The following is a 26,577-nucleotide window of genomic DNA, read 5'->3' as shown; positions in this document are numbered from 1 at the left end:
GATTTTTGCTTGGACTTACTCAATAGATTCATAGATGTGAAGGCTAGAAGGGTGATAATCTAATCTAACCTCCTGTATATGACAGGCCAGAGAATTGTATCTAGTGCCTCCTGTAGTGAACCAATACCTTGTATTGTGCTCCTAACTCCCTTTAGGCCTGAGGTCTCAAACTCCCGGCCCGCGGGCCATCTTGTGGCCTGCGAACCTCCCCAGTATGGCCCGCGGGGCTCCAGCAGTTTTGGGGCCGGGTCTCTCCCTTGGTCCCACCTGCCGCCCCCGGGTGCTCCCTGCCCCGGGACCCCAGCAGCGCAGCAGAGCTGAGCGGCGTCTGCCTGCTCACTCCAATGGCTGTCGGCCCCTCTCTGCGGCCCCGGGGCCAATGGGAAGTTGCGGGGGAGGTGCCTGGGGGCAGCAGCGCACGGAGGCTCCCTGGCCCGCCCCACCTTGGAGCCCCAGGTAAGTGCTGCCCCACCCGGACCCCCTCCCAGAGCCTGCACCCCCACCCCCTTTCCACACCTCCTCCTGCCCCCAAACTCCCTCCCTGAGCCTGCACCCCAATCCCCTACCCCAGACCTCCTCCCCCACCCAAACTCCCTCCCAGAGCCTTAGGCAGGTGGGGGGCGGAGTTTTGGGGAGCGGGTTCTGGGCAGCCTGAGTGACATTATTGGCCCGCTCGGAGGACTTGCAGACTGGCACTGGCCCTAAGGTAAATTGAGTTTGAGACCCCTGCTTTAGGCATTCCCCACCCAACTTCTTTAATGCCAGTTTTGTCCCCTTTGCAGTGGGTTACATAGCAAGGCTGGGATGAAATATATCGCTAAAAAAAATATACTAAGCCCAAAACTATTTTTTTTTTCTACCTATAGGCCTGATGCTGGCAGGTGCTTAGTGCCTCCAGCAAAGTCAATAGGAGCTGATGGTGCTTACCAGTTTATTGGACTGGGCCCTAAATTGGCATACATGCATGTAGCCCCATACATCTTCTTTGTATATATTTATTAAGCTTTTCAATCTTTTTTCTTATAACAAACCAAAGTCTCAGTGCCAACCTATACAATAGACACAGAAATGCGAGCTACCAGAAACAAGGAAAGACCAAAGATATTTTCACAGTGCTGAGACTCCTGTGTATTAATCACAATATTTCCAGCACCCAGGGTTTTTATGGCACATATCGCACAAAAACAAACAAGCAAAAAAAAGAAATCACAGTCGAGGGAAAATGGCGGTGTGTGGGAGGGTGAAGAATAGGAAGGGGGGGGCATAGAGGGAGTGTGCGGATTTACCTCCTGTGCAGCTCTGTACAACCCCAGGTAGGGTACTAGCTTGGAGACCCAGGTTCCATTTCCCGCTCCACCACAGGTTGCCTGTTTGAACTTTGTCATGGGTTGGGCTGTAGAAGAGACCACACTCATTAGTGCTGTAGGGTACGCACATGCCGTCTTGTCTGCGTATCGATTCAGCCATCCCCTAAGATGCCTGCCGTTGTGGGACAATCTGCTCTCACCAGCTCATTTTAGTGAGCAGCCCTCTTTTTTGACAGCGATGTTGCACGCTGAGCAGGAGGCAAATGCCCAAGCCCAAGGCTAATACTTTCCACAGTGCCCCAGTTTCCTCAATATAGGCATATTATTGGCCAGATGATGTAGCAGCACTTAATGCCCTTCATTTGTGTTTGTCAAGCGTCGCCGTGCAACCAGAGACAGTGTTTTCAGGGTTGAATGTAGGGGTAGGAAAAACTGCTTACAACTTCCGAAATTTTTAAATTTGCATTAAACATACACTCTATCCTATTCCCTTGATACTTTCTCCAAGGAGCTAAAGATATGGTCCTGGAAGCACTCTCTGTACTGAATTCACCCTGAAAACTTCCCAGGTCAGACCTTCCTAACTCCATCACATGCAGGTTCCTGAATGGAACAACATGATGGAACATCCCTTGATAATTCAGCTGCAACTGTTGATGTGTGGCACCCCACTGTAGTCACAAGTATATTTGTATTATTATTTATTTGTATTCCCATAGCACCGAGGAGCCTTAGTCAGAGACCAGTGCTAGGTGCTGTACAAACATAGGATAAAACGACAGTCCCTGTCCCAGAGAGCTGACAACCAAACAGATTTTTGCAAAAATTATATTTTGGTGGCTGATTAAATTTCAAATATTCTAATTCTAAAAATAATAGATTTCAACTTTCACTCCTCCTTACCCCCAAAATGCCTTTGAATGATTTAAATCAATATTTAACTCTTTCAGTAAAGAACCACCATCTTTCACAAAACACTATATCTAGTACATAAAAGCAGCCTTTAGGATAGGGAAAATGTTAATTTTTAATGCTTCCTTTGCCCCCTGCTACTTTTAAGTATTTTTCTCAATCACTGGATTTCTTCGAGCTGGCCTGATTGGTGAGTCATCACCAGTGCATTAATGCAGTGCCCCACAGCGCGTGCCTGGCATGCTGCTAATTTCCCCTGAAACTGTTTTTGTGAGAGCAATTTTTTTTTTTTTTTGGTTATAGCCTGCCTGCCTGTCGTCTGCGTATATGTGTATTTACGGATGCAGTGTTGTGGCAGCCGTGTCGGTCCCAGGATATTAGAGAGACAAGGTGGGTGAGGTAATACCTTTTATTGGAGCAACTTCTGTTCATAGATTCATAGATACTAAGGTCAGAAGGGACCATTATGATCATCTAGTCTGACCTCCTGCACAACACAGGCCACAGAATTTCACCCACCCACTCCTGCGAAAAACCTCTCACCTATGTCTGAGCTATTGAAGTCCTCAAATCGTGGTTTAAAGACTTCAAGGAGCAGAGAATCCTCCAGCAAGTGACCCGTGCCCCATGCTACAGAGGAAGGCAAAAAACCTCCAGGGCCTCTTCCAATCTGCCCTGGAGAAAAATTCCTTCCGGACCCCAAATATGGCGATCAGCTAAACCCTGAGCATATGGGCAAGATTCACCAGCCAGATACTACAGAAAATTCTTTCCTGGGTAACTCAGATCCCACCCCATCTAATATCCCATCACAGGCCATTGGGCCTGTGTACCATGAATATTTAATTACCAAAACCATGTTATCCCATCATACCATCTCCTCCATAAACTTATCGAGTTTAATCTTAAAGCCAGATAGATCTTTTGCCCCCACTGCTTCCCTTGGAAGGCTATTCCAAAACTTCACTCCTCTGATGGTTAGAAACCTTCGTCTAATTTCAAGTCTAAACTTCCAGTTTATATCCATTTGTTCTTGTGTCCACATTAGTACTGATTGTTGGCACTGATGCGTGGGGAAGGGGCAGCTACCTCCAGCGGCAATTTAAACGCCCTTTAAATTGCTGCCGGAGCCCTGGGCAGCGCAGGCCGGGCAGCGCTGAAGGGCTGGCTGGGGGAGTCTGGCCCCAGCCCTGCCCCTTTCGCCTGAGGCCCTGCCCCTTCCCGGGGCCCAAAGCCGCGCCCCCCACCCCGCCCAGGACCCCAGCCACCCTGCGTACTGGTAAGTCCGTTAAATTACTTTCACCCCTGGGTAAATCCCTGTAAAGGGCAGCAGGTGGCTGCAATAGGGGAGAATGTTCTAGTAGATCAAAGACTGCTAGGAATGAGCAGGCCCAGCAGCGTCCTGGGATTTGAGACTAAGATTCCAGCCTGGAAGGGCTGGGAGTAGCCTACTAAGACAGGAGAGATCCTGGGCAAGCAAGGGAAAGAGTGAAAGCTCTCCAGGCAAGGAGGCCGGGGGCCAGGAAGCAAAACGTTAATTTGGGTCTTGGAGTTATTGGCTGTGAATGAACCCACACTCTAAAGAGGGGTGTTTTGACCTCAGAAAAGTGTGTGGAGTCTGTATTAGGAGCTCTTTGAGGGAGAAATTATTAGCAGCCCTGGCCATGCGCTGGTGCTTGGGTGGCTGCCAACCCTGTTACAGCCCTTCATTACTGAGTGCCCCACAATCACAACTGGATTTTATCCTTTCAACACCCCTGGGAGGCAGGGCATTGCTATTATCCCCACTGTACAGATGGGGAACTGAGGCCCAGAGAGATTAGGTGACTCACCCAATGTCACACGGGAAGCCTGTGGCTGAACAGGGCATGGAACCCAAATCTCCTGAGTGCTCAGTCCTTCCTTCCTGCCACAGTGACAGGCGCTATAGAAACTCATCTGAAATAATAAAGACAGTCTGTAGATTTCAATGTGTGAATCTTGCTCTGATAGTAGTGATGGAGAAAGGACAGTTCAGAATGATGGATCAGTGAGTGCTGGTAGAGGCCAGGGCAGGGGTGGATAACAGGCAGGAACCTCAGGATCTTGGTCTTACAATAGAAGGAGGACATGGACTCAGTCGTCCAGGGCAGAGCACTTGCCTTCTGGACTGGTGGAAAGGGTTGCTTCACTTGTGGGGAGCTTCAAGGATTCAGGAGTCGGCATATAGACAAGACAAGAGTTTATTTGGGAGGTGTGAGAAGGAGAATCCACCTCTGAGACTGGGTCTGGGCATGGGTGGAAGACTCTAGCCAGGGGAGGCTGGAAGGAGAGTCTGCCTTGCAGGGGATGGGGAACTGAAATTTTGGTGGAGCCAGACCCAGTTAGCCTTCAGCCTGCGGGGGGGTCAAGCATTTCAGAGACACTTACTTTACACTCCAGTCTGGTGCAATCATGGCACCAGCCCAGCCCAATATAAAAAGAGAAATATGGAGGGTCTCTGGTTTTAGAACACAGCCACTTCCAAATGGTGTGAGGGTTTGAGAGGGGAGGGGCCCATGCAGGGCTTGGAGAGTTTCCAGCATCTCGGATGCTGGCTAGATGGGAGCGCGTGCCCAAGCAGGCGGATTGTGAGAGCACGAAAGCACCAGTAGTGGTAAGGAGCGGGGTGCTTTGGGGGGATGGGAGATGGATGCCAGGGGGATTAGGAACTGAGAATTCTTGTGCTCCTCATTCCATGAGAGAAACTCACCTCCCAGCGTCCCTCCCCTGGCTAGAGTCTTCCTCCCAAGACCAAAGCCAGGGCCTGCAGATGCATTCGCCTTCCCATACTTCCCAGATAAACTCTTGTCTTTATGCCCACTCCTCAGTCCTTGAACCTTCCCCCACGGAAAGCAGTCCTTTCCAGACCAGCAGGCAGGTGCTCTGCCCTGGACTCCTGCCTGAGTCCCCAAGGCCCATTGTCCATTTGCACAGTACACCCACAGAAGGGTGTTCTTTTGCTTGTGACAGGGTGGGAAAAATCTGTGTTCAGGGACCCTGATGTGCCGTGGTGATGAAGCTGTTGTTCACTGAAAGGGCCACTGGCTGGCTCCAGGCCAGGCACACCACGTGACTCGCACTGTCTGTTTACTTCAGGCATTCTCAAACTGGGGGTCATGACCCATCAGGGGGTCATGAGGTTATTATGTGGGGGTCGTGAGCTGTCAGCCCCATGCATGCGGGGCTCAGGCTGTTAGCCCTGTGCATGGCCAACTCCCTGAGCCTGGCCATGCAGGGTTCACAGACCCACCACGCGTGGAGCTGACAGCACAAACCTCTCCAGCCAGCTCAACCCCACTTCACCTCCAACATTTAAAATAGCATAAATAGTAGATATATAAACTCATATTTGAATAAGGGGTGAAGCATCTTTGGTTTGGCTCTGGAGTTACCCAGGTTAACACACTTGAACGTATTGTCAGGAACAATCATGTACTAGTAGGGGGTCTGAGGAGGACTAGAAGACCTAACAGGTCATTTCCATCTCTCACATCAATGGCTTTTTATTTTGATACAAGTACATTGTTAACATATTGTAGCCTGTCGCTCAGATAAGTTAATGATGAAGGATAGGACATTAGTCTGTCTGTCTAGCTATCTAATCTTAAAATAGCACCTAGGAGCCCTAGTCCTGGACCAGGACCCCATTGTGCTAGGCGCTGTATAAACACAGAACAAAAACACAGTCCCTTTCCCAAAGTCCCTGGTGCATTAATTTCAAAGGGCCTGATCCAAAGCCCATTGATTTCAATGGAAATTCCCATTCATAGAATCATAGAAGATTAGGTTTGGAAGAGACCTCAGGAGATCATCTAGTCCAACCCCCTGCTCAAAGCAGGACCAACCCCAACAAAATCATCCTAGCCAGGGCTTTGTCAAGCTGGGCCTTAAAAACCTCTAAGGATGGAGATTGCACACCTCCCTAGGTATCGCATTCCAGTGCTTCACCACCCTCCTAGTGAAATAGTTTTTCCTAATATCCAACCTAGACCTCCCCCACTGCAACTTGAGACCATTCCTCCTCATTCTGTCATCTGCCACCACTGAGAACAGCTGAGCTCCATCCTCTTTGGAACCCCCCTTCAGGTAGTTGAAGGCTGCTATCAAATCCCACCCTCACTCTTGTTTTCTGCAGACTAAATAAGTCCAGATGTGGCCTCACCAGTGTTGAACAGAGGGGAATAATCACTTCCCTCAATCTGCTGGCAATGTTTCTACTAATGCAGCCCAAGATGCCGTTAGCCTTCTTGGCAAGAAAGGCACACTGCTGACTCAAATCCAGCTTCTCGTCCACTGTAATCCCCAGGTCTTTTTCTGCAGAACTGCCGCTTAGCCAGTCGGTCCCTAGTTTGTAGCAGTGCATGGGATTCTTCCGTCCTAAGTGCGGCACTCTGCACTTGTCCTTGTTGAACCTCATTAGATTTTTTTTAGCGTAATCCTCCAGTTTGTCTAGGTCCCTCTGGACCCTATCCCTATGCTCCAGCGTATCTACCTCCCCCCGCCCCCAGCTTCGTGTCATCCGCAAACTTGCTGAGGGTGCAATCCATCCCATCATCCAGATCATTAATGAAGATGTTGAACAAAACCGTCCGCAGGACTGACCCCTGGGGCACTCCGCTTGATACCGGCTGCCAACTAGACATGGAGCCATTGATCACTACCTGTTGAGCCCAACGATCTAGCCAGCTTTCTATCCACCTTATAGTCCATTCATCCAATCCATACTTCTTTAACTTGCTGGCAAGAATACTGTGGGAGACCGTATCAAAAGCTTTGCTAAAGTCAGGATATATCACGTCCACTGCTTTCCCCATATCCACAGCGCCAGTTATTTCATCATAGAAGGCAATCAAGTTGGTCAGGCATGACTTGCCCTTGGTGAATCCATGTTGACTGTTCCTGATCATAGAATCATAGAATATCAGGGTTGGAAGGGACCTCAGGAGGTCATCTAGTCCAACCCCCTGCTCAAAGCAGGACCAATCCCCAACTAAATCATCCCAGCCAGGGCTGATCATCCCAGACAAGGCTGATCACCTTCCTCTCCTCCAAGTGCTTCAGAATGGTTTCCTTGAGGACCTGCCCCATGATTTTTCCAGGGACTAAGCTGAGACTGACCTGTCTGTAGTTCCCCAGATTCTCCTTTTTCCATAAGAACAATAAGTATGGCCATACTGGGTCAGACCAAAGGTCCATCCAGCCCAGTATACTGTTTACTGACAGTGGCCAATGCCAGGTGCCCCAGAGGGAGTGAACCTAACAGGTAATGATCAAGTGATCTCTCTCCTGCCATCCATCTCCTCCCTCTGACAAACAGAGGCTAGGGACATCATTCCTTACCCATCCTGGCTAATAGCCATTAATGGACTTAACCTCCATGAATTTATCCAGTTCTCTTTTAAACCCTGTTATAGTCCTAGCCTTCACAACCTCCTCAGGCAAGGAGTTCCACAGGTTGACTGTGCACTGTGTGAAGAACAACTTCCTTTTATTTGTTTTAAACCTGCTGCCCATTAATTTCATTTGGTGGCCCCTAGTTCTTATATTATGGGAACAAGTAAATAACTTTTCCTTATTCACTTTCTCCACACCACTCATGATTTTTTCGACCTCTGTCATATCCCCCCTTAGTCTCCTCTTTTTCAAGCTGAAAAGTCCTAGCCTCTTTAATCTCTCCTCATATGGGACCCGTTCCAAACCCCTAATCATTTTAATTGCCCTTTTCTGAACCTTTTCTAATGCCAGTATATCTTTTCTGAGACGAGGAAACCACATCTGTACGCAGTATTCAAGATGTGGGCGTACCATGGATTTATATAAGGGCAATAAGATATTCTCTGTCTTATTCTCGATCCCTTTTTTAACGATTCCTAACATCCTGTTTGTTTTTTTGACTGCCGCTGCACTCTGCGCAGACGTCTTCGCAGAACTATCCATGATGATTCTAAGATCTTTTTCCTGATTAGTTGTAGCTAAATTATCCCCCATCATATTGTATGTATACTTGGGGTTATTTTTTCCAATGTGCATTACTTTACATTTATCCACATTAAATTTCATTTGCGATTTTGTTGCCCAATCGCTTAGTTTTGTGAGATCTTTTTGAAGTTCTTCACAGTCTGCTTTGGTCTTAACTATCTTGAGCAGTTTAGTATCATCTGCAAACTTTGCCACCTCACTGTTTACCCATTTCTCCAGATCATTTATGAATAAGTTGAATAGGATTGGTCCTAGGACTGACCCTTGGGGAACACCACTAGGTACCCCTCTCTATTCTGAAAATTTACCATTTATTCCTACCCTTTTTTAAAAGATGGGCATTATATTTGCCTTTTTCCAATCGTCCGGGACCTTCCCCGATCGCCATTCTCTTCAGTGAGCTCTGGATTGCCCGCAGGGTGCATATGTACATCTGTTAACCACTGCTGTAATTTTCCCACTTGTAGTTTTATAAATCATAGAATCATAGAATATCAGGGTTGGAAGGGACCTCAGGAGGTCATCTAGTCCAACCCCCTGCTCAAAGCAGGACCAATCCCCAATCAAATCATCCCAGCCAGGGCTTTGTCAAGCCTGACCTTAAAAACTTCCAAGGAAGGAGATTCTACCACCTCCCTAGGTAACGCATTCCAGTGTTTCACCACCCTCCTAGTGAAAAAGTTTTTCCTAATATTTATGATAAATGTATTTTAAAGATTAAAAAATAATGTGGTGGAGAAGGAGTTGAATTTCACAGTAGCCATGGGGTGCGCTAAACATACATGCACAAACCTCCAGGCCAGTGTGGGACATGGTCCTCTATGTTCACTTTTGACAAGCAATGTTTCTTGACACGGCATTTCTCCCTATCTCAGGAGGGAAGTGTAAGCAGGTTTCTAAAGTCAGCATAAATCCTATGATGTCTCTGTGGTAGTAGCTTTAGGGTTCACATCCTCTTCAGGCTGCAGCCACTAGGGGGCTGTCCTGCGCACAGGAACTGGTCCAACGTTCTGTCGAGCAGAAAGCAATGGAGACTATGGTTGATCAGGAAATGCCTTTTTTTTCCCCCATGAAAATTTTCAGTGAAAATGTTTTCATTTTCATAGAAAATTTTCTTCCAATTTTTTTGTTGAAAAAATGAAAACTGAAAACGTTTTTATTTTATTTTTAAAATGTTTATATATTTATTTACTTGTTTGGCATTGAGAGAGCAAACATGGATGTCTTTGGGTTTAAAACGGAAAACCTTCCGTTTTTGCTGGCCAAAACCTGGGAGGTGAAATTGGTTTGTGGGTTTTGGATGTTTTTGATGAAACCCCGAACATTTTCAGCAAAAATGGAATTTTTTTATCTTCACAAAAATTTCTGTTTTGTCAAAAAGCCATTTTCTGTCAAATGTAAAGTTTCCAATGAGCTTGAACAGTGACACATTGCAGGAAGGAAAAGAAAATGATGTTTTATTAATGAATATTATCGTTATAAAGTTTGTGTATGAAAGGAAGATGACATTAATTATTGGTCCAGGTGGGCTTCTAAGGCCTCCTAAGAGTCTCAAGGATAGCTTTATTATTTCAATAAAATATCAATAATAATAATTCAATAATAATAATAATAATCGTAAATACATTAATCCAGTTGCTGCAATTGTGAATCTACATTTATCCCATGATTTCCTAGTACTTTACCAACATATAATTGCTTCTGGGAGGCTGGTGTTTTGATCTCCAACTAGGGAAAGAGATACTGATGATTCATTTTTATTGCTAAGCATTATTTGTAGTATAGTGATGCTAGATGCTGTGCAAACACATTGTGAGAGTGATGAGTTGACAGTTTTAATAGCTAAGGCAGGAAAAGGGTGGGAGGGGAAACTGAGGCACAGAGTGTCAAAGTGACTTGTTCAAGGTCACGCAGCAGGCCAGTGGCAGAGCTGGGAATAGAACCCAGGAGTCCCGATTCCTTGCTCAGAACTGATTTTGGAACTGATGTCAACATTGAAATATGAGTCAGAGGAGAGAAGGGGAAAAAAGCAGCTGTAGAAATGGTGAATCATTCTCTCAAGAGTTTTTAGGCCTGATCCTACTGATCTCCAGTGTGAGTGTGTGGGGGAATCCTGAGAGCATTTGTCATTGGGTGATTTGGTGGGTGGGTTGGTGGCAGGCAGGGAAGCCAAACTGCTGCAGGATTATAGAGGATATTTCTATCCCACTGACTGCCTAATGTTTCCTTTCTGAGTTATTGAGATGAACTGCAGTCCACAATGCCAGTCATTGAACTGCTTTGTGTGGGAAGTTGAAGGTAAATAAAATCAAGGATATAAAAAGATTGGCAATTATCACTAATTAGAGGCCTCAAATATAGCTCAATGGGTATTAGAATCCCCAGCAGGGACGGGTTATTTGGCATGATAGGACTTAGTAGATATAGTAACGAACTGAATTGGGACCTACAGCGATAGCTGGCAAGCTTGTTCTCTTTACAGCATGCTAAGACAGGGCCCAATCCTGTTCCCAGTGGAGTTTTGCTATTGCCAGCCATTAGCTAGCTCTGTAGTCCTCCCTGTATATGCTAGCCAAATCCATGAAGGAAGCTCCTTCATTCGTTCCCACTTAGGGAAAAGAGATCCCACCCCAGCAGCAGAAAAACAGCCAGCCAGGAATCCATGTCAGGGCTAGTAAAGAAATGTGAGTAGGCTCCCAAGGGGACATGTGCTGTGCGGAATCCATTCGGAAGTTCAAATGGGTTAATGTCTGTAACATTGCTTTTCAGTTCTGCAGAGGCGTACGTGTGAACACTACAGTAATGATTAGAGCTGCTGCCCATTGCTTTTAACTTTCGCAAGACAAGGCAGTGTCAGAATTGTCCTGACCTTTAGTTCCAAGCAGTACTTCAATTATTTTCCCTTTGCTGATCTGTCTTTGCACAGCTGGGAGCTATTGCACAGCAAGTATTTAAGGTAGCGCAAAGTAGGCAGGCAACAAGTGAGAAATCTTTCCGAGAGCTTTCAGCCAAACTTTTTTGAGGAGCCTGACACCCATTTAGATTCAAACTTGCAATGACCTTTGGAAATGCTCAAGCCATGATTTTGCATTTTCTCCAGGAGGTGCAAGTGGCTGCCACTCACTAGCTGTCCTCAGTGAGAAATTAGCCAGAGTTAAACGGTTGTCTTACATAGCAATTGAGGAATAAAGAGGATATCACCAACAATACACTAAGCTTGTCTGTCTGTCCCTCTAAACACTGCCCCCTGCTGGGTGGAATGTCCTTCTCAGGACTGAGCTAGCCCATGAACATGGTGTTCTCTGCTGCCCACAGAGGACAAGACATGTGGAAGGGGAGGGAGGAGGACATAGAATGGATGAAGAGAAAAGCAGAGAGAGGTGGGAATGAAGAGGATAAAGAGAGATGAAGGTGAAATGTTGATGAAAGGATAGAAGGAGAACAAGTTGAGAGATGAAGGGGAGACAGAGAGATGCAAAGGTGGGTGTGAAGAGAAGAAGAGAGTGTGGGGAGAAGTATCCTTGATGTCACATTCCTACCAATCCATAAATATATCATGGATATCTGATGGTCCTTGGTTAAAAAACAGTCCATAAATTATAACCCATTAGTGCTGTTTTGTTTTGCTAGTGCATAGATTCTAAGGCTAGAAGGGACTATTACGATCGTCTAGTCTGACCTCCTACACAACACAGGCCCTTGAATTTCACACAGTGATTCCTATGGTAGAGGGAATCACTTGCCCGTTTTACATAAGTGATTAATACTATTGAGCCCAAATTGAATTATCCATAGAAGACCTGTAATGTCCCTAAAACTTGCTGACTGATCACGCAAAATCGGTGGTGGAAACGCAGTGGACTGATAGCTATTGCTCATCTTGTTGCTTTATGTGAATACGTGTATTGGCATCACTGTATAAAGACAAAGCAGACACTGTGTGCACACCCATGTATATCAGCTTTCTCTTGGTCCTTCTGTTTTCCTAGGAAACCAAGATGGATTACAGTTCCTTCAGTGGAGCCCCAAGGTTCCTGACTCGGCCTAAGGCCTTCATGGTGTCGGTGGGAAAGGATGTCACCCTGAGCTGCCAGATTGTGGGAAACCCCGTCCCGCTCGTGAGCTGGGAAAAGGATAAGCTTCCGATCCAGTCGGGGGGAAGGTTTAAAATGGTGGAAGATGGTGATCTGTACCGGCTAACAATTTATGACCTGAGCTTAGAGGACAGTGGTCAGTATATCTGCAGGGCCAAGAACACCATTGGGGAAGCTTTTACTGCTGTCAGTATCAAAGTTGGGGAGGAGATGATGGTGACGGAATCGGCCCCTTACTTCATCCAGAAACCATCCTCCATCAGAGTGACCCTGGGAGACGATGTTACGTTCAAATGTAAAGTCCAGGGCAGCACGCCCCTCTCTGTGAACTGGGAGAAAGATGGGAGGCACGTGAGGGGCTGGTCTGACTCCAACCGCTTCCAGATTGAGTCCCTCGGGGAGTCAAATGCTCTCAAGATCCAGTGTGCTCGGTTGGGGGACAGTGGGACATATGTGTGTCGGGCGGAGAACCCCATTGGCTCTGCCAGTGCTACCGCCACCTTGGTGGTGGACACGCATGGTTCTTACAGTCCGAGCAGCAGCCATCTAGACACAGGCTACGGCAAGACTGCCTCCTTGCTGTCTCATTTGCAAAAGAGGCGGGAGGAAATCAGGAAGATGGACACGTCCATGCTTGCAGCCGCTGATCCCATGGCTGCCCCAATGTACTCTGCTACAGAGGGGCTGTCTGGTATTGGTCTCAGCCTTTCTCTGGATTACGAGAGGGCTGCCAGTCTCACCACCAAATCAGCCCGCAACGCCACCTTCGGGGTGCTGACGCGTACCTTCAACGTGACGGAGGGGAAGCACGCCAAGCTGAGCTGCTATGTAACAGGAGAGCCAAAGCCGGAGATTGTGTGGAAGAAGGATGGCGAGGTGATTACAGAGGGGCGCCGGCACTTTGTGTATGAGGATGAACAGGAGAACTTTGTGCTGAAGATCCTTTTCTGCAAGCAGGTCGATAACGGGCTCTACACCTGCACAGCCTCCAACCTGGCAGGGCAGACCTACAGCTCCGTGCTGGTCACTGTCAGAGGTGAGCAGTTATGTTTACTTATCCATTGGGGCCTGTTCATACTCCCTTTTGTCATCAGTGGGGATGTGAACCAGTGGGGATGTGGTTCAGTGACAGGAGAACTAGTAATGTCTCTAGTTTTTACTCCCTTTGGTTTATCCACGTCTCTCACACAACTGTTTCCAAATGGCTATAGAGGGAATTCCTTCCATCCAAGTCTTCCCCTCAGTCTATCCTGGACTCCCTAAAGCTCTGGCTCCTTCCTAGGTCTCTCTTCTCAATGGAGCCATCTCTCACCATTACCTTCTATTCCTGCCCCTTTTCCCAGCATGCTTTGCTGCAGGACCTACAATTCCCATGTGCCCCTGGAACTACCATCCCCAGAATGCATTAGTTCTGGGCAGAAACCTGGAACAGGGCAGAGCTGGACCTGGGAACTCCCTTAAAAGGCCAGCAAACCTTGCTGACAGTCTTTCCATTGACTTCAGTGGAAATGGAATGAGATTCTGGTAGAAGAGTGTGACAAATACTAAATGAACTCCTCCGTAAAGAAAGTTTTCTTACTCAGTTTTGAATCTGTAAACAGTTCTCTCATCATCCAAAATTTCGGAGTCACCCATTTGCACTCTAAAATGTCCCTGTGAAAAATGAATTTACGTGTGAGAATTTTCCTTGGTATTTTTTTTTTAATGCAAAAATGATGATTTCCTGGAAAATGATTTCTGTCTGGAAAAATGGGCTGGAACAATAGAATATTAAATTCTACATGAGAGTTTTTCGGCACATTCCCTATTATCTGTAATACTGGACAGCATTCTAACACAAGTGCATTTTGCTAATCAGTGTTTGAAAAGATACAGCAGCATCGCCAACCCTAGGCATTCAAAAATCATGAGATTTAAAAAAAAAAGAAAAAAAAAGTTGGTTTCTTTTTATTTGCCCACTGTGGGTTGTGGGTTTTTTTTTTTAAGTCTTTATGGTTCATGTTTTCAAGCTTTTCTTTGCCGCCATGAAGGCTAGAAACTTACTTTAAAAAAACAAACAAACCTGTAAGCGGAGAGTCTAATATAATCACATGACTGCAGGAGCTGGGGTTTTCAGGAAAGCACCAAATAGAGCAAGGCACACAATAAAACCACAAGAATTAGCAACAAAATACATTTGCTGGAATTAAGACTGAATAAGGTTTTTGTGTTCTCTACCCAGTGTCCTTTAATAGCCTCAATTTAGTTTTTTTAGCCTCCAGTTTGTCCCCAGCATTTAGCGCCTCCTTCACCCACTTAGCTTATGGCCTGGGGTCACAGCCACTGTCTTTCCTGTCAGGGAAAATCCAGGGGGCTCATCTCCAGAGTCCATCGCTGCTGCTCCATATGGGGCCTACTCCTGCTCCCATGGAGGTCCATGGCAAGCCTCCCATTCACTGTGATGGGGGGAGGCCCCAGGAGCTCAGTCCTATGAGGCGCTAAGCGATGTCGGGAAGGCACAGAACGTCCTTGGCTCCTGTTGATTTCAGTGAGGGCACTTGGCCTCTCCCAGGAGGTGGCCAGCACCTCACAGGATGGGACTCAGGACCTGACCATTGTGCAGGGGCTCAATTTGGAGGTGCAAGGCAGTCCCTGCCTTGGGAATCCATCCCACAAGGCCAAGCATAATGCCAACGCACCTGAATGCAGGGATGGGCCCCCCCCGGAACATCAAGCTGCCGGCCAAATTCCAGCCCACACAACAGCAGCCTGCTGTTTACATGCGCAGCACGCTGTTCGCTCTGTCTTCCACACAGGGCACGCTGGGAAATGCCTCCTCCTGCAAGGGGCTTGGCTGGAGGCCAGTCCGCTCACCTGCGTCAGATGCTGGAACAGGCAGTCATGGAAGCTTGCTTCAATCCACTAGCTGTCTGACGGCCAGCCTCTGTCGCGTTCTGTGTCAACAGATGTCCTCACAAATGGTAGGGCCGCATCACTGGGTCCCTTGCAGGCAGGTTCAGCAGAGGGGACAAGGCCTGAATAGGTCCAGAGACCCATTTTGCTCTTCCACCCCTAGAACTAGCCTCTCCCAGTCAGAGGCATAGCACTGGGGCAGCTTGCCCTGCTCCTGCCCGTGTTGTACCCGTTATGTGGGCTACACAGGCTACCGCTGTCTCCAGGGATGTCAAACTGTAACCAGCACTCAATTCACTGAAAAATGAATGCAGATGTTCTATTGGATGAATTGCCCGTGTGGAGGAAAGCAGGAGACTGGCCTCAAAATATCAAACTCTTTATAAACCTGGAAGGAAATATGCCTTTCTGATTTTATTGTAAATTCTCCTAAACCAGGAGCCCCAGGTCACGCAGACAGAGATCCTACGCCTTTCCCTTAGCAAATGGATAGTTGTTTTTATGCAATTTTGCAAATTTTATCGCCCCCCCCCCCCTTTTTTTTCTTTTTCTTTTGTGAAATGTTGATGAAATCTTCCCCTGGCACTTTTTTTTACACTAATGTGTACCAGAAATGCAAATCCCTCGCATTTTTGAAGCAAGCCAAAAATAGGCTAATTATCACTTTAAAAACAAAAAAAAAAAGGAAGAAAAGAAACCAGTTAGCCAGGTCAGCCCACTTTTCTGTCCGTGTCTTGTGTCTGTGGTGTGGGGGCGGGGGAGGAGAACAGGGAACCAACCTGTCCAAGTAGTTTTGCACTTTTGCTGTCTGTATATTTAAACTGTTTAGTGTTTAGGACTTTACTTAATCCCTTAAGGCCTCATTCCCGTGATATAAGCCAAACAGGTTCTGCCTGAGCGGATCATTTTGAAGGTTCTCAACCTTATTATTTAGAGTCGGTTGGAAAATTTTTAAAAATTCAAAATTTTTGACCAACAGCCCCCTCCTCAAAGAACAATTCTTACATAATATAGTGGGGTTCACCCTGTTATTCAGCCATCGCTGCCCTCTATATTAAGTTAAAATGTTGAATATTCATCTGTAATATAACTGGCCACGTATTTGGAATCTGTTGGGCATTTAAACCGAGGATAAGGGATGGAGCGTGACCTGTTGGAAGTATTGCATGTTGTTTCATACAGCTGCCCTGCCACACAAACCCTGCTAATAGACTTGACACCCACTGGTGCCTCTCTTCGAGGACTTTAGCAGCTATGTGGATTACTGTTGACCATTTGTATCTGAGGATGAGGAAATTTTGGGTACAGAGCTAGGGGTAACAAATACTGCCCTCTAGGGGCTGATCCAGAGCCCATTGAATTCAGTGGAAAGACTCCCAGTGACTTCAGTGGGTTTTGGATCAGACCCTATGTTCATCGCCTATATAACTCATCCTACATGATTTTAGATTGAAGGAAAGAATGTGATCCAGTAGATTTTTTTAAAAAAGAAAACATCTGCAGGTTGTGTTATCATTTATTATTAGACATAATAAAGGAAATAAAAGCTACAGGGTGTAAACACCAACAAGGGTTAGACTAGATGACCCTTGCGGTCCCTTCTAACCCTGTGGTTTTATGATTCCATGATGTGTTCTCTGGTGGATGGGGAAAGACTTAGATGTGCTGGAAAACATCTAGAAATAGCATTATTGAAAAGGGTTTTAGAATGGTGTCCATCTCATACATTCCTTTTGGAAGCTCTAGCGTTAGTCCCTGTGACATGGAGAGTATGCAACTGCCAAATCCCTGATCATAGCCCCAGTGGAAAATATTAGTTATCAGTGTTCACTGTCAAGCAACGCAAGTGAGTCAGAGAGCTAAAGTGGAAATGTTTATGGTTTGTTTCTTTGTTCCGGTTACTCTGTTCAGGCTTTCTGCTCTACGATGGAATGAATGGAAAATGTGTGTGTGACTGTTATAATTAAGTTTTGGATAGTGACTCCTTGCGCCACCAGGAGTCCCTCCAAAAACACATCCCCAAGAGATGTAACAAAGAAGTGAACCTTTATTCTATTATTTATATAATCGTCTGTGTGCCACACCCTTGCATTTGGGCAGCACATCTTCATTGAACAAGCAGGCCTTATTTTGATAAGGCAGGAAGCAGCAATAATGTTCTCCAAGTGTCCACCTTTTGGCCAACGAGACCCTGCAACATATGTCTATGTACGCTGATACGGGCGTATTTATGGGGCCCGTCAATGTTATGTCTCAGGCATGCGTACTATTGATTATTCATGTCTAGAAAGAGGTCTCCATTGAGTATTTTCCTAAGTGGCAGATTTTTTTTCCCAATCTCATATTTTACAAGTATTATTTTGTCTTTCTTTGGGAGATTTATTATTGAATTCAACAGCATCTATAATGGCTCTCTCTGCTTTGGCTATAAACAGGCAGGTAAATGTTAAACAATTTAAAAGAATCTATAAGAATACAGCAGTCATTTTTCTCAGAATTTTGTACTAGAGCTGATGAAAAATCAGAATTTTCATTCCGCAGGAAATTCTGATATTGTGACATGTGTTTTATCTCCTATTGAGATGAAACATAGAAACAATGAATTTTTTTGTGGAATGAAAATTTCTGAAAATGTTTTAATTGGAACTTTCAAAACATGTCCTTTCGATTCAGTTGGACATTACATTGCATCCACCTGATCTGCTGCGGTGCTTCATGGAAACTGTAGTACAGGTGCCTTGTGCCTCCATTCTCCTGTATGGGCTGAGCCACCCAACTGGACTACATCTCCCATGATGCACTGCAGTCATTGTGACTCAGACAGAAGGAAGCCCTCCATGCATCATGGGAGACATAGTCCAACTGGAGACCACAGCCTGTGGGGAGAACAGCAGAATGAAGCAATGAAACTTCAACTCCCACGTGGCACCGCAGTGGCTCAGGTGGATGAAGATTAATGTCAAACAGAGCCAAAACAAAAGGTTTTGATTTTGTTGAACAAACTGAACTGTTTCGATTCTGGTCAACTTGACATGAATTGTTTAGCTTTTCCTAATGGGCAACTGAAAAATTTCAGCAAAACCAACATTTTCCTGTGGAAAATGTAGATGTTGCAGAAGAATCCACATGTTCTACTGAAAAAAAAAATTGATGGAAAATTCCAGACCAGCTCTAATTTTTTACAGAATCCAAACTCAGGAATTGATGGCTTTTCTTCACTGAAACAGTGGGGAAAACGTGCCACCCTGCACCCCACATGAATTATTATTTGTGGGTAAGAAGTGGAATTGCCAGGCACTCTGGTTGTCCTCACAAGACTAGGCATTCTCAGCCATGTTCATATCTAACTGATAATAATGAAAATAATTATGTTTGCCAAGTCTGCCATCATCATGATCACTAGTATATTATTATTATTTTATTTATTAAGTTTCTACTTATAAAGGGTGAATAAATTATTCATAGATTTTTTTAAAATGGTTAATCAGTTGTTATAGCGTCTGACAGGCCAATTGGTTATTTATAACCATAACATTTAACCATCTATAACACCTTTTACTGATGTGTTTATAATCCTTTGTATCAAATGCTACTCATATCTGTAACATTCTGATAACATCTAGTGATAATTTATTAACCATTTATGAATGGAAACATAATATAAAGTATGACCTATATTACAATAGTGCCTAGGAACTCCAATCAAGGATCAGAGTCCCATTGTGCTTGGTGTTGTAAAAACAAGTAATAAAGAAGAGCCCCAATGAGAATCTAGATGTCAGACAGGAGGGGACAGGTGGACCAAATAGGCAACTGTTGGGAATAGGGCTGTCAAGTGATTAATAAAATTAATCGCGATTAATCATGCTATTAAAAATTAATTGTGATTAATCGCACTGTTAAACAATAATAGAATACCATTTATTTAAATATTATTGGATGTTTTCTACATTTTCAAATATTTTGATTTCAATTCTAACACCGAATACAAAGTGTACAGTGCTCACTTTATATTTATTTTTGATTACAAATATTTGCACTGTAAAAAACAAAAGAAATAATATTTTTCAATTCACCTCATACAAGTACTGGAGTGCAATCTCTTTATCATGAAAGTTGAACTTACAAATGTTGAATTATATACAAAAAAGCAAGTTTGTTTACATTTTCAGGAGATAATGCTGCCCGCTTCTTGTTCACGTCTCCTGAAAGTGAGAACAGGTGTTCTCATGGCACTGTTGTAGCCGGCATCGCAAGATATTTACATGCCAGATGGATGGTGGCCGAAGCATGAAGGGGCATACGAATGTTTAGCATATCTGGCACATAAATACCTTGCAGTGCTGTCTACAAAAGTCCCATGTGAACACCTGTTCTCACCTTCTGGTGCCATTGTAAATGAGAAGTGGGCAGCATTATCTCCCATAAATATAAACAAATTCGTTTGTCTTAGTGATTGGCTGAACGAGAAGTAGGACTGAGTGGACTTGTAGGCTCTAAAGTTTTGCATTGTTTTGTTTTTGAGTGCAGTTATGTAACAAAAATATCTACATTTGTAAGTTGCACTTTCACGATAAAGAGATTGCACTACAGTACTTGCATGAGGTGAATTGAAAAATACTGTTTCTTTTCTGTATCATTTTTATGGTGCAAATATTTGTAATAAAAATAATAATATAAAGTGAGCAGGGTATTCTGTGTTGTAATTGAAATCAATATACTTGAAAATGTAGAAAAACATCCAAAATATTTAATAAATTTCAATTGGTATTCTGTTGTTTAACAGTGTGATTAAAACAGCGATTAAAATGGTGATTAATCACAATTAATTTTTTTAATCATGATTAATTTTTTTCAGTTAATCACGTGAGTTAACTGTGTTTAATCGACAGCCCTAGTTGGGAGGATGAGTTAACAAAAGAACAGATTTCAGAGTAGCAGCCGTGTTAGTCTATATTCGCAAAAAGAAAAGGAGTACTTGTGGCACCTTAGAGACTAACCGATTTATCTGATGAAGTGAGCTGTAGCTCACGAAAGCGTATGCTCAGATAAATTGGTTAGTCTCTAAGGTGCCACAAGTACTCCTTTTCTTTTTGCAAAAGAACAGAGTTTAATATAAAAGCAGAAGTCTCCACTTGCCTAACTAATCAGAAATTTCTTTTATTTAATTTTTAATTTTGATTTTTGAAGTCTGCAATCACTCAGTCAATAGGTAGTGTTGGTCATTTACCCATCCCATGCTCTGGCATCCTCATGACATGCAACTTTTACATTCTCAGAACAGATCTTTTTCATTTCAATATCATATGATAAGATAGTTAGACAGCTGATACCTTCCCAAGAATAAGTAGGATAACCGCCCCGCACCCTCCAGCCTAGATAATAATCTCCGGTGCTCTAGACATCTCTCCCCAGATGCCTGTGAGGAAATATTGACCTTGCAGAGTATTTTCACTGTCCACAAGGCAGAATGGCTTGTCAGGTTAAAGCTGGGTCTGGGATCAGGAATCTTATGCTCTTTTCCTTGCCCTGCCATGCTGACTTACAGTGCGGCTTTAGCAGGTCACTTACCCTTTCTGTGCTTCAGTTTCTCCCTCTGTAAAATGAAGGTGATAATACTGAAGAACCACAGAGAGGTGTTCTAAGGCATGTTGGTAAAGTCATCAGGACCCCCAAGCTGGAAGGTGCAACAGAAGTGCAAAGTATTGTGTGTATATTATGCCGAATTGATGGTGATTGGATAGATGAGCAAATTGGGCTAGAGGGCTGAGTGAGAAAAGAAGGTTTAATGTAGGCCTATATTGTCCTGATGTATAGAATTGCAGCCTGTCTCAAATTTATTAATGAAAACAGCTTCCACTCTGCTTGAGTTCCAGGTTTGTCTCTCTTATTTACCAAAGATCACATTTTGCCTGGAACTCTATATGGCACACACAGATACCTAGCGGCTGGATAACATAAATACAAGCACATATCATTACATAGCTGTCTGACCAACCTGATTACCTTCTGTGATGAGATAGTTGGCTCTGTGGATATGGGGAAAGCGATGGACGTGATATATCTTGACTTTAGCAAAGCTTTTAATACGGTCTTGCACAGTATTCTTGCCAGCAAGTTAAAAAGTATGGATTGGATGAATGGATCATAAGGTGGATAGAAAGCTGACTAGATCATCTGGCTCAACAGGTAGTGATCAGTGGCTTGATGTCTAGTTGGCAGCCAGTATCAAGCGGAGTGCCCCAGTAGTTGGTCCTGGGGCCCGCTTTTGTTCATCTTCATTAATGATCTGCATGATGGGATGGATTGTACCCTCAGCAAGTTTGCGGAAGACACTAAGCTGGGGGGAGGTAGATACGCTGGAGGGTAGGGATAGGGTCCAGAGTGACCTAGACAAATTGGAGGATTGGGCTGAAAGAAATCTGGTGAGGTTCAACAAGGACAAGTGCAGAGTCTTGCACTTAGGAAGGAAGAATCCCATGTTCTGCTACAGGCTGGGGACTGACTGGCTAAGCAGCAGTTCTGCAGAAAAGGACCTGGGGATTATAGTGGACGAGAAGTTGGATTTGAGTCAACAGTGTGCCCTTCTTGCCAAGAAGGCTAATGGCATATTGGGCTGCATTAGTAGAAACATTGCCAGCAGATCGAGGGACGTGATTATTCCCCTCTATTCGACACTGGTGAGGCCACAACTGGAGTATTGCGTCCAGTTTTGGGCCTTCCACTATAAAAAGGATGTGGACAAATTGGAGAGAGTCCAGCAGAGGGCAACAAAAATGATTAGGGGGCTGGGGCACATGACTTATCAGGAGAGGCTGAGGGAACTGGGCTTATTTAGTCTGCAGAAAACAAGAGTGAGGCGGGGATTTGATAGCAGCCTTCAACTACCTGAAGGGGGGTTCCAAAGAGGATGGAGCTCGGCTGTTCTCAGTAGTGGCAGATGACAGAACGAGGAGTAATGGTCTCAAGTTGCAGTGGGGAGGTTTAGGTTGGATATTAGGAAAAACTATTTCACTAGGAGGGTGGTGAAGCACTGGAATGGGTTACCTAAGGAGGTGGTGGAATCTCCTTCCTTAGAGGTTTTTGAGGCCCGGCTTGATAAAGCCCTGGCTGGGATGATTTAGTTGCGGTTGGTCCTGCTTTGTGCAGGGGATTGGACTAGATACCTCCTGAGGTCTCTTCCACCCCTAATCTTCTATGATTCTATACAATGCTATGCTATTTTTGGAGGATATATATGAGCCTGATGGGCCACAAATGGAGTTGCACTTATTTTGTTTTAGATACTATTCTGCAATTGTAAAGAAAAAGGAACTGATAAAGAGGGGAGGGATAGCTCAGTGGTTTGAGCATTGGCCTGCTAAACCCAGGGTTGTGAGTTCAATCCCTGAGGGGGCCATTTAGGGATCTGGGGCAAAAATTGGGGATTGGTCCTGCTTTGAGCAGGGGGTTGGACTAGATGACCTCCTGAGGTCCCTTCCAACCCTGATATTCTATGGTTCTAAGATTTAGAATTTGACTCATTGCTTCACATAGAGAAGTGAATAGGAATTGGTGTATCTTACACTTCCTTATGATGCCTTCAGCATGTAAATTGCATTCCCTTACATTAACACCCCGCAGTACATGGGGACAAGCAGGAAAACGTATCCAAATTAACTAAAGGTATTACTGTAAAGTAAATTAGTTCAACTGCATAAAGCCCTTGTGTGGATGCTCTTATTCAGAAATAAAGTTGCCTTAATTTCATTTAGATTCTTATTCTTAATTGAATTAAGGCCACTTTAATTCTGAATAAGAGTGTCGAGACAGGGATTTAATGCACTTTAATCCTCTTTAAAAGTTAATTCGGATGAATTTTTCCTGAAGCAGGTGTCTCTGTGTACACAAATTCTAATTTATACATTTATATCATCACTGAATTTGACTCAGGGAGTCTTATACTCTCTGGTTTTTGCTTCCCTGCTCTGCCCCTCTGTCCTTGCCTCCCAGCTTTTGAGTTACATCAGCTCACACTCCCAGAGGGACAGATTCAGAGGTGACAGGACGTGGGGTGCAAGGTTCATGTCAGTTAGTGGGAGGAATGTAACTTACATGCTGAATGGGTCAGAGAAGGTTTGACTCACTTAGGTAAACTTAGACTGGCCTCTCTATGAGGCCCTTTGCGGGGGGGCTCTGTACTGTGTAAACCCATGCACACCTAGGCAGGGTGGAGGCAGAGAGTGGGACCCAGAGTGGCTGGAACAGCCCCGGGAGCAGGTAGGAACCCCCGGGACCCTTCTTCGCAGCCTGGAGCTGACTGCCCTCCCCCTGCCGAGTCTCAGTACCTCCCTTCACTCCCCCTCCTATCCCTCTTCCCCTCCCCCATTCACAGGAAGCTTCCACACACCCCTCCACTCCCTGACAGTGACGGGGGGGTTCCTGGCAGAGCTGCTCTTAGAAGGTGCACTGTGCAGCAGGCAGGAGGCAGTGTTGCATGCTGAGACAGGCTCTCACCTTCTTTCCCCCCACAGCAGGCGGGTGTGTACATTAGCCTTTCCTCCCCAAAGGGGATGCTGTTTTATGCCTTCTTTGCTGAGAAGCAAGGCATTTGGGTAGAATAACCTCGTTTCCAAAAGTACATTCCACATGCCTCTGAAGTTTACAGGATGGAGGCTCCCCTCCTCCAAAGCACAAATCCAGGATGGTTTAGGGCCTAATCTTTGTGGGCCTCCAGCCCCAAGAGCGTTAAATGGTCCCTTGCTGGGCACTGCTGTTCGACCCAGTAGAGAGAAAGTGGTGACGTGCATGCACTAGCCATTCGAGCAATGTTACAAGGCCACCGAGTTTCTTACAGTTACTCTTATCAGAACCTGTTCCTACAGCCTTCACCGGGTGTCAATTTATCTCTCCCCAGTTGTGTATCAGAATATTAGGAAGTGTTAGGGATGCACTTTCAAAGCATTGTCTGGTGATTCAGCCACATAGCTGCTGTTAATATGCAGTGGAAACTGTATGAATAAATCCCTTTGTTTTGTTTATAAAATGTATCCCCTTAAGACACTGTATCAGCTTCAGCACTTCTGTTTTAACCTGTTTTCTACCTAAATAGGAACCATGTGGCCCAATGGCCAAGGCAGTGATGGAGGAGTTAGGTGACATGGGTTCTAGTCCTATTCCTAGTTCTGGTCTTGACACTGAAGAACGATGGTCCAGTGGTTAGAGCACTAGCCTACGGCATGGGAGACCTGTGTGCCATTCCCTGTTCCACCACATTCTCTGTTTCCACATCTATAATGTGTGGATAATAATACTTACCCCTCCCTCCCTTTATAAAGTGCTCTGAGTGCCTCATACAAAAGATGTGCAAGAACAGTTGTTATGCCCTCCTTGGGAGGCCATGTCCCAGCATGGCGTGGACTCTTACAAAACCTGTTTGTGTCATCTTGTCTGGCTTCAGCTGCCCAGACAGATTTGTATTTATTAGGCCAAGTTTCCAAAGCACGCAGAGCAAGCATTTCCAGATCTGCGTTGCTGCATAAGATCATCCCGGCCCATTGTTCTGACTATGTCATCTGCTCGGAGTCCCACCCGTGGCTGCCACACAAGTCACATGCTCACTGGCCTTATCATAAAGACCACTAATAATTTAGTCCTGCCCTACCTGTCAGATCGATTAGCGTGGAGTTGACTGCAGTATTTGCTCCACCGGTGGTGCCAGCCTGTGCCCCCCATTGGTCCATGTCTCCTTCCAAGCACTTTGGTGCTTTCTCCTCCACTGACCCTTGTGTGTGGAACAAACACCCTGAAAATAATCTACAAAGCCACTACTCTGTCCCCCATTCAACTCCCTCCCATAGGCTCACCCTCTGCTGGGATGTCTCAAGAACATTGCTGGTTGATAACTGTGCAACAGATGGCAGCACCATAGGGGGCTCAGCTCACATTCCCCTATTACTGTTACCGTGTCCTATCTCCCCCAGATCTCCACTTGCTTAGTGTTTTTTATTCACCTGTTGTGTCCTGTCACTAACAGGGAATGTAAGTTCTGCAAGGCCAGGACTGTCTGTTTACTGCATGTTTATACAGCGCCCAGGATAACGGGGCATGATCCATGATTAGGGCCTCTAGACACCATTACAGTGCAAATAACAATAACAACAATAATAATTAATAATGCATACACATTTCTATTTACTTACTTGCACATTAGGTGCCCCAACGATGTCACAAGTTCTTGTTCCTTTGTCTCATTTCTAAGAGCCCATAATACCGTTCAAGACAAAACTGAAGGATGTTGAAGTTCAGGAGAAAGAATCCGCCACCTTCCAGTGTGAGGTGCCCGTCCCTAGCACTGAAACTGCCTGGTTCAAAGAGGAGACCAAACTCCAGCAGAGCAAGAAGTACAACATTGAAGAAGAGGGGACGTACCGCCGGCTCACCGTCCAGAATGTCACCACGGATGATGACGCCGTCTACATCTGTGAAATGAAGGAGGGGAGCAGGACCATCGCAGAACTCACCGTCCAGGGTAAGAGAATCCACTGCAATGGGTTTCTCCTTCCCTTTTTGTGCCCCCCTCCCGCTCCCTAAAGATTTTTGTTTGTGTGGGCTAAGGTAAAGCCTGCCTGACGGCGCTGATGATTTCATCTGGAGTTGAAATGAGCGTTTGCAGCTGCATTTTATGCTCTGGTGGGTGGTGCACAGGGTACTGGGAATGTGATTTCAAAAGGCCTGCAGCATTACAAGCACAGTGGAATGATCCCGTTGAGGGGTTGTTAATGGGGATTGAACCTGGACACCCCAATCTGTAAGCATGAGTCTGTACCACTTAGGTGAAAGGATTTGGGGCCAGCTTTTTAAAGGTAGTTAGATGCCTAAAGATGCAAATAGGCACCTACTGGGGTTGTCAAAAGCTCCAAAGGGCCTGTCTCCCGTTGACCAAAATCTTCCCCAAGTCCTTTAGCTGTAAGCAGTAGCAAACTCAGAAACGTTCTGGGTGGACCAGCCACTGGAGGGGCATAAAGCCACGCTGTCCTAGTGCAGGTTACAAGAGCACAGCACGACTTCGAGAGTAGGGCCAAAAGTCAATCGTTGGTGACTGGTGGGGAAAGTAAATGTTTTGGTAGGGTTGACAGAAAAAGTGAGTTCTTTTTCACTCGTCACTTTTTGCAAAAAACCAAAAGGCCGTTTTCTGAGGCAGGAAAGTGTCATTTCACCACTTAAAGCGATGATTTTGCTAAGAGAATGTAAACATTTTTTTCTCAATGAACATTTTTTCAAGAGGTTGTGATGAAAATTCACGGAAGGCAGCACGAGGTGATGAGAACAGGGAACTTCAGCCCTAGAACAAATCTGTGACTACATCACTACTTCACAGATGGATATTTGAA

At 45.2% G+C, this 26,577-nt stretch overlaps 1 protein-coding gene across 1 annotated transcript in view; it reads left to right on the top strand.

The window, feature by feature from the left end:
- Positions 1 to 12,217: 12,217 nt before the first annotated feature.
- The window catches only part of OBSCN (obscurin, cytoskeletal calmodulin and titin-interacting RhoGEF), a 281,809-nt gene continuing 267,449 nt past the window's right edge, over positions 12,218 to 26,577 (top strand). Inside the window, exons 1-2 of the mRNA XM_043541677.1 lie at positions 12,218 to 13,349; positions 25,446 to 25,715. Coding sequence (XP_043397612.1) covers positions 12,218 to 13,349; positions 25,446 to 25,715 — 1,402 coding nt within the window. The remainder of the gene's footprint in view (positions 13,350 to 25,445; positions 25,716 to 26,577) is intronic.

This window comes from Chelonia mydas, chromosome 2 (assembly GCF_015237465.2).
Source record: "Chelonia mydas isolate rCheMyd1 chromosome 2, rCheMyd1.pri.v2, whole genome shotgun sequence".
Lineage (NCBI taxonomy): Eukaryota > Metazoa > Chordata > Testudines > Cheloniidae > Chelonia > Chelonia mydas.
This window is presented reverse-complemented; position numbering and strand designations above follow the sequence as displayed.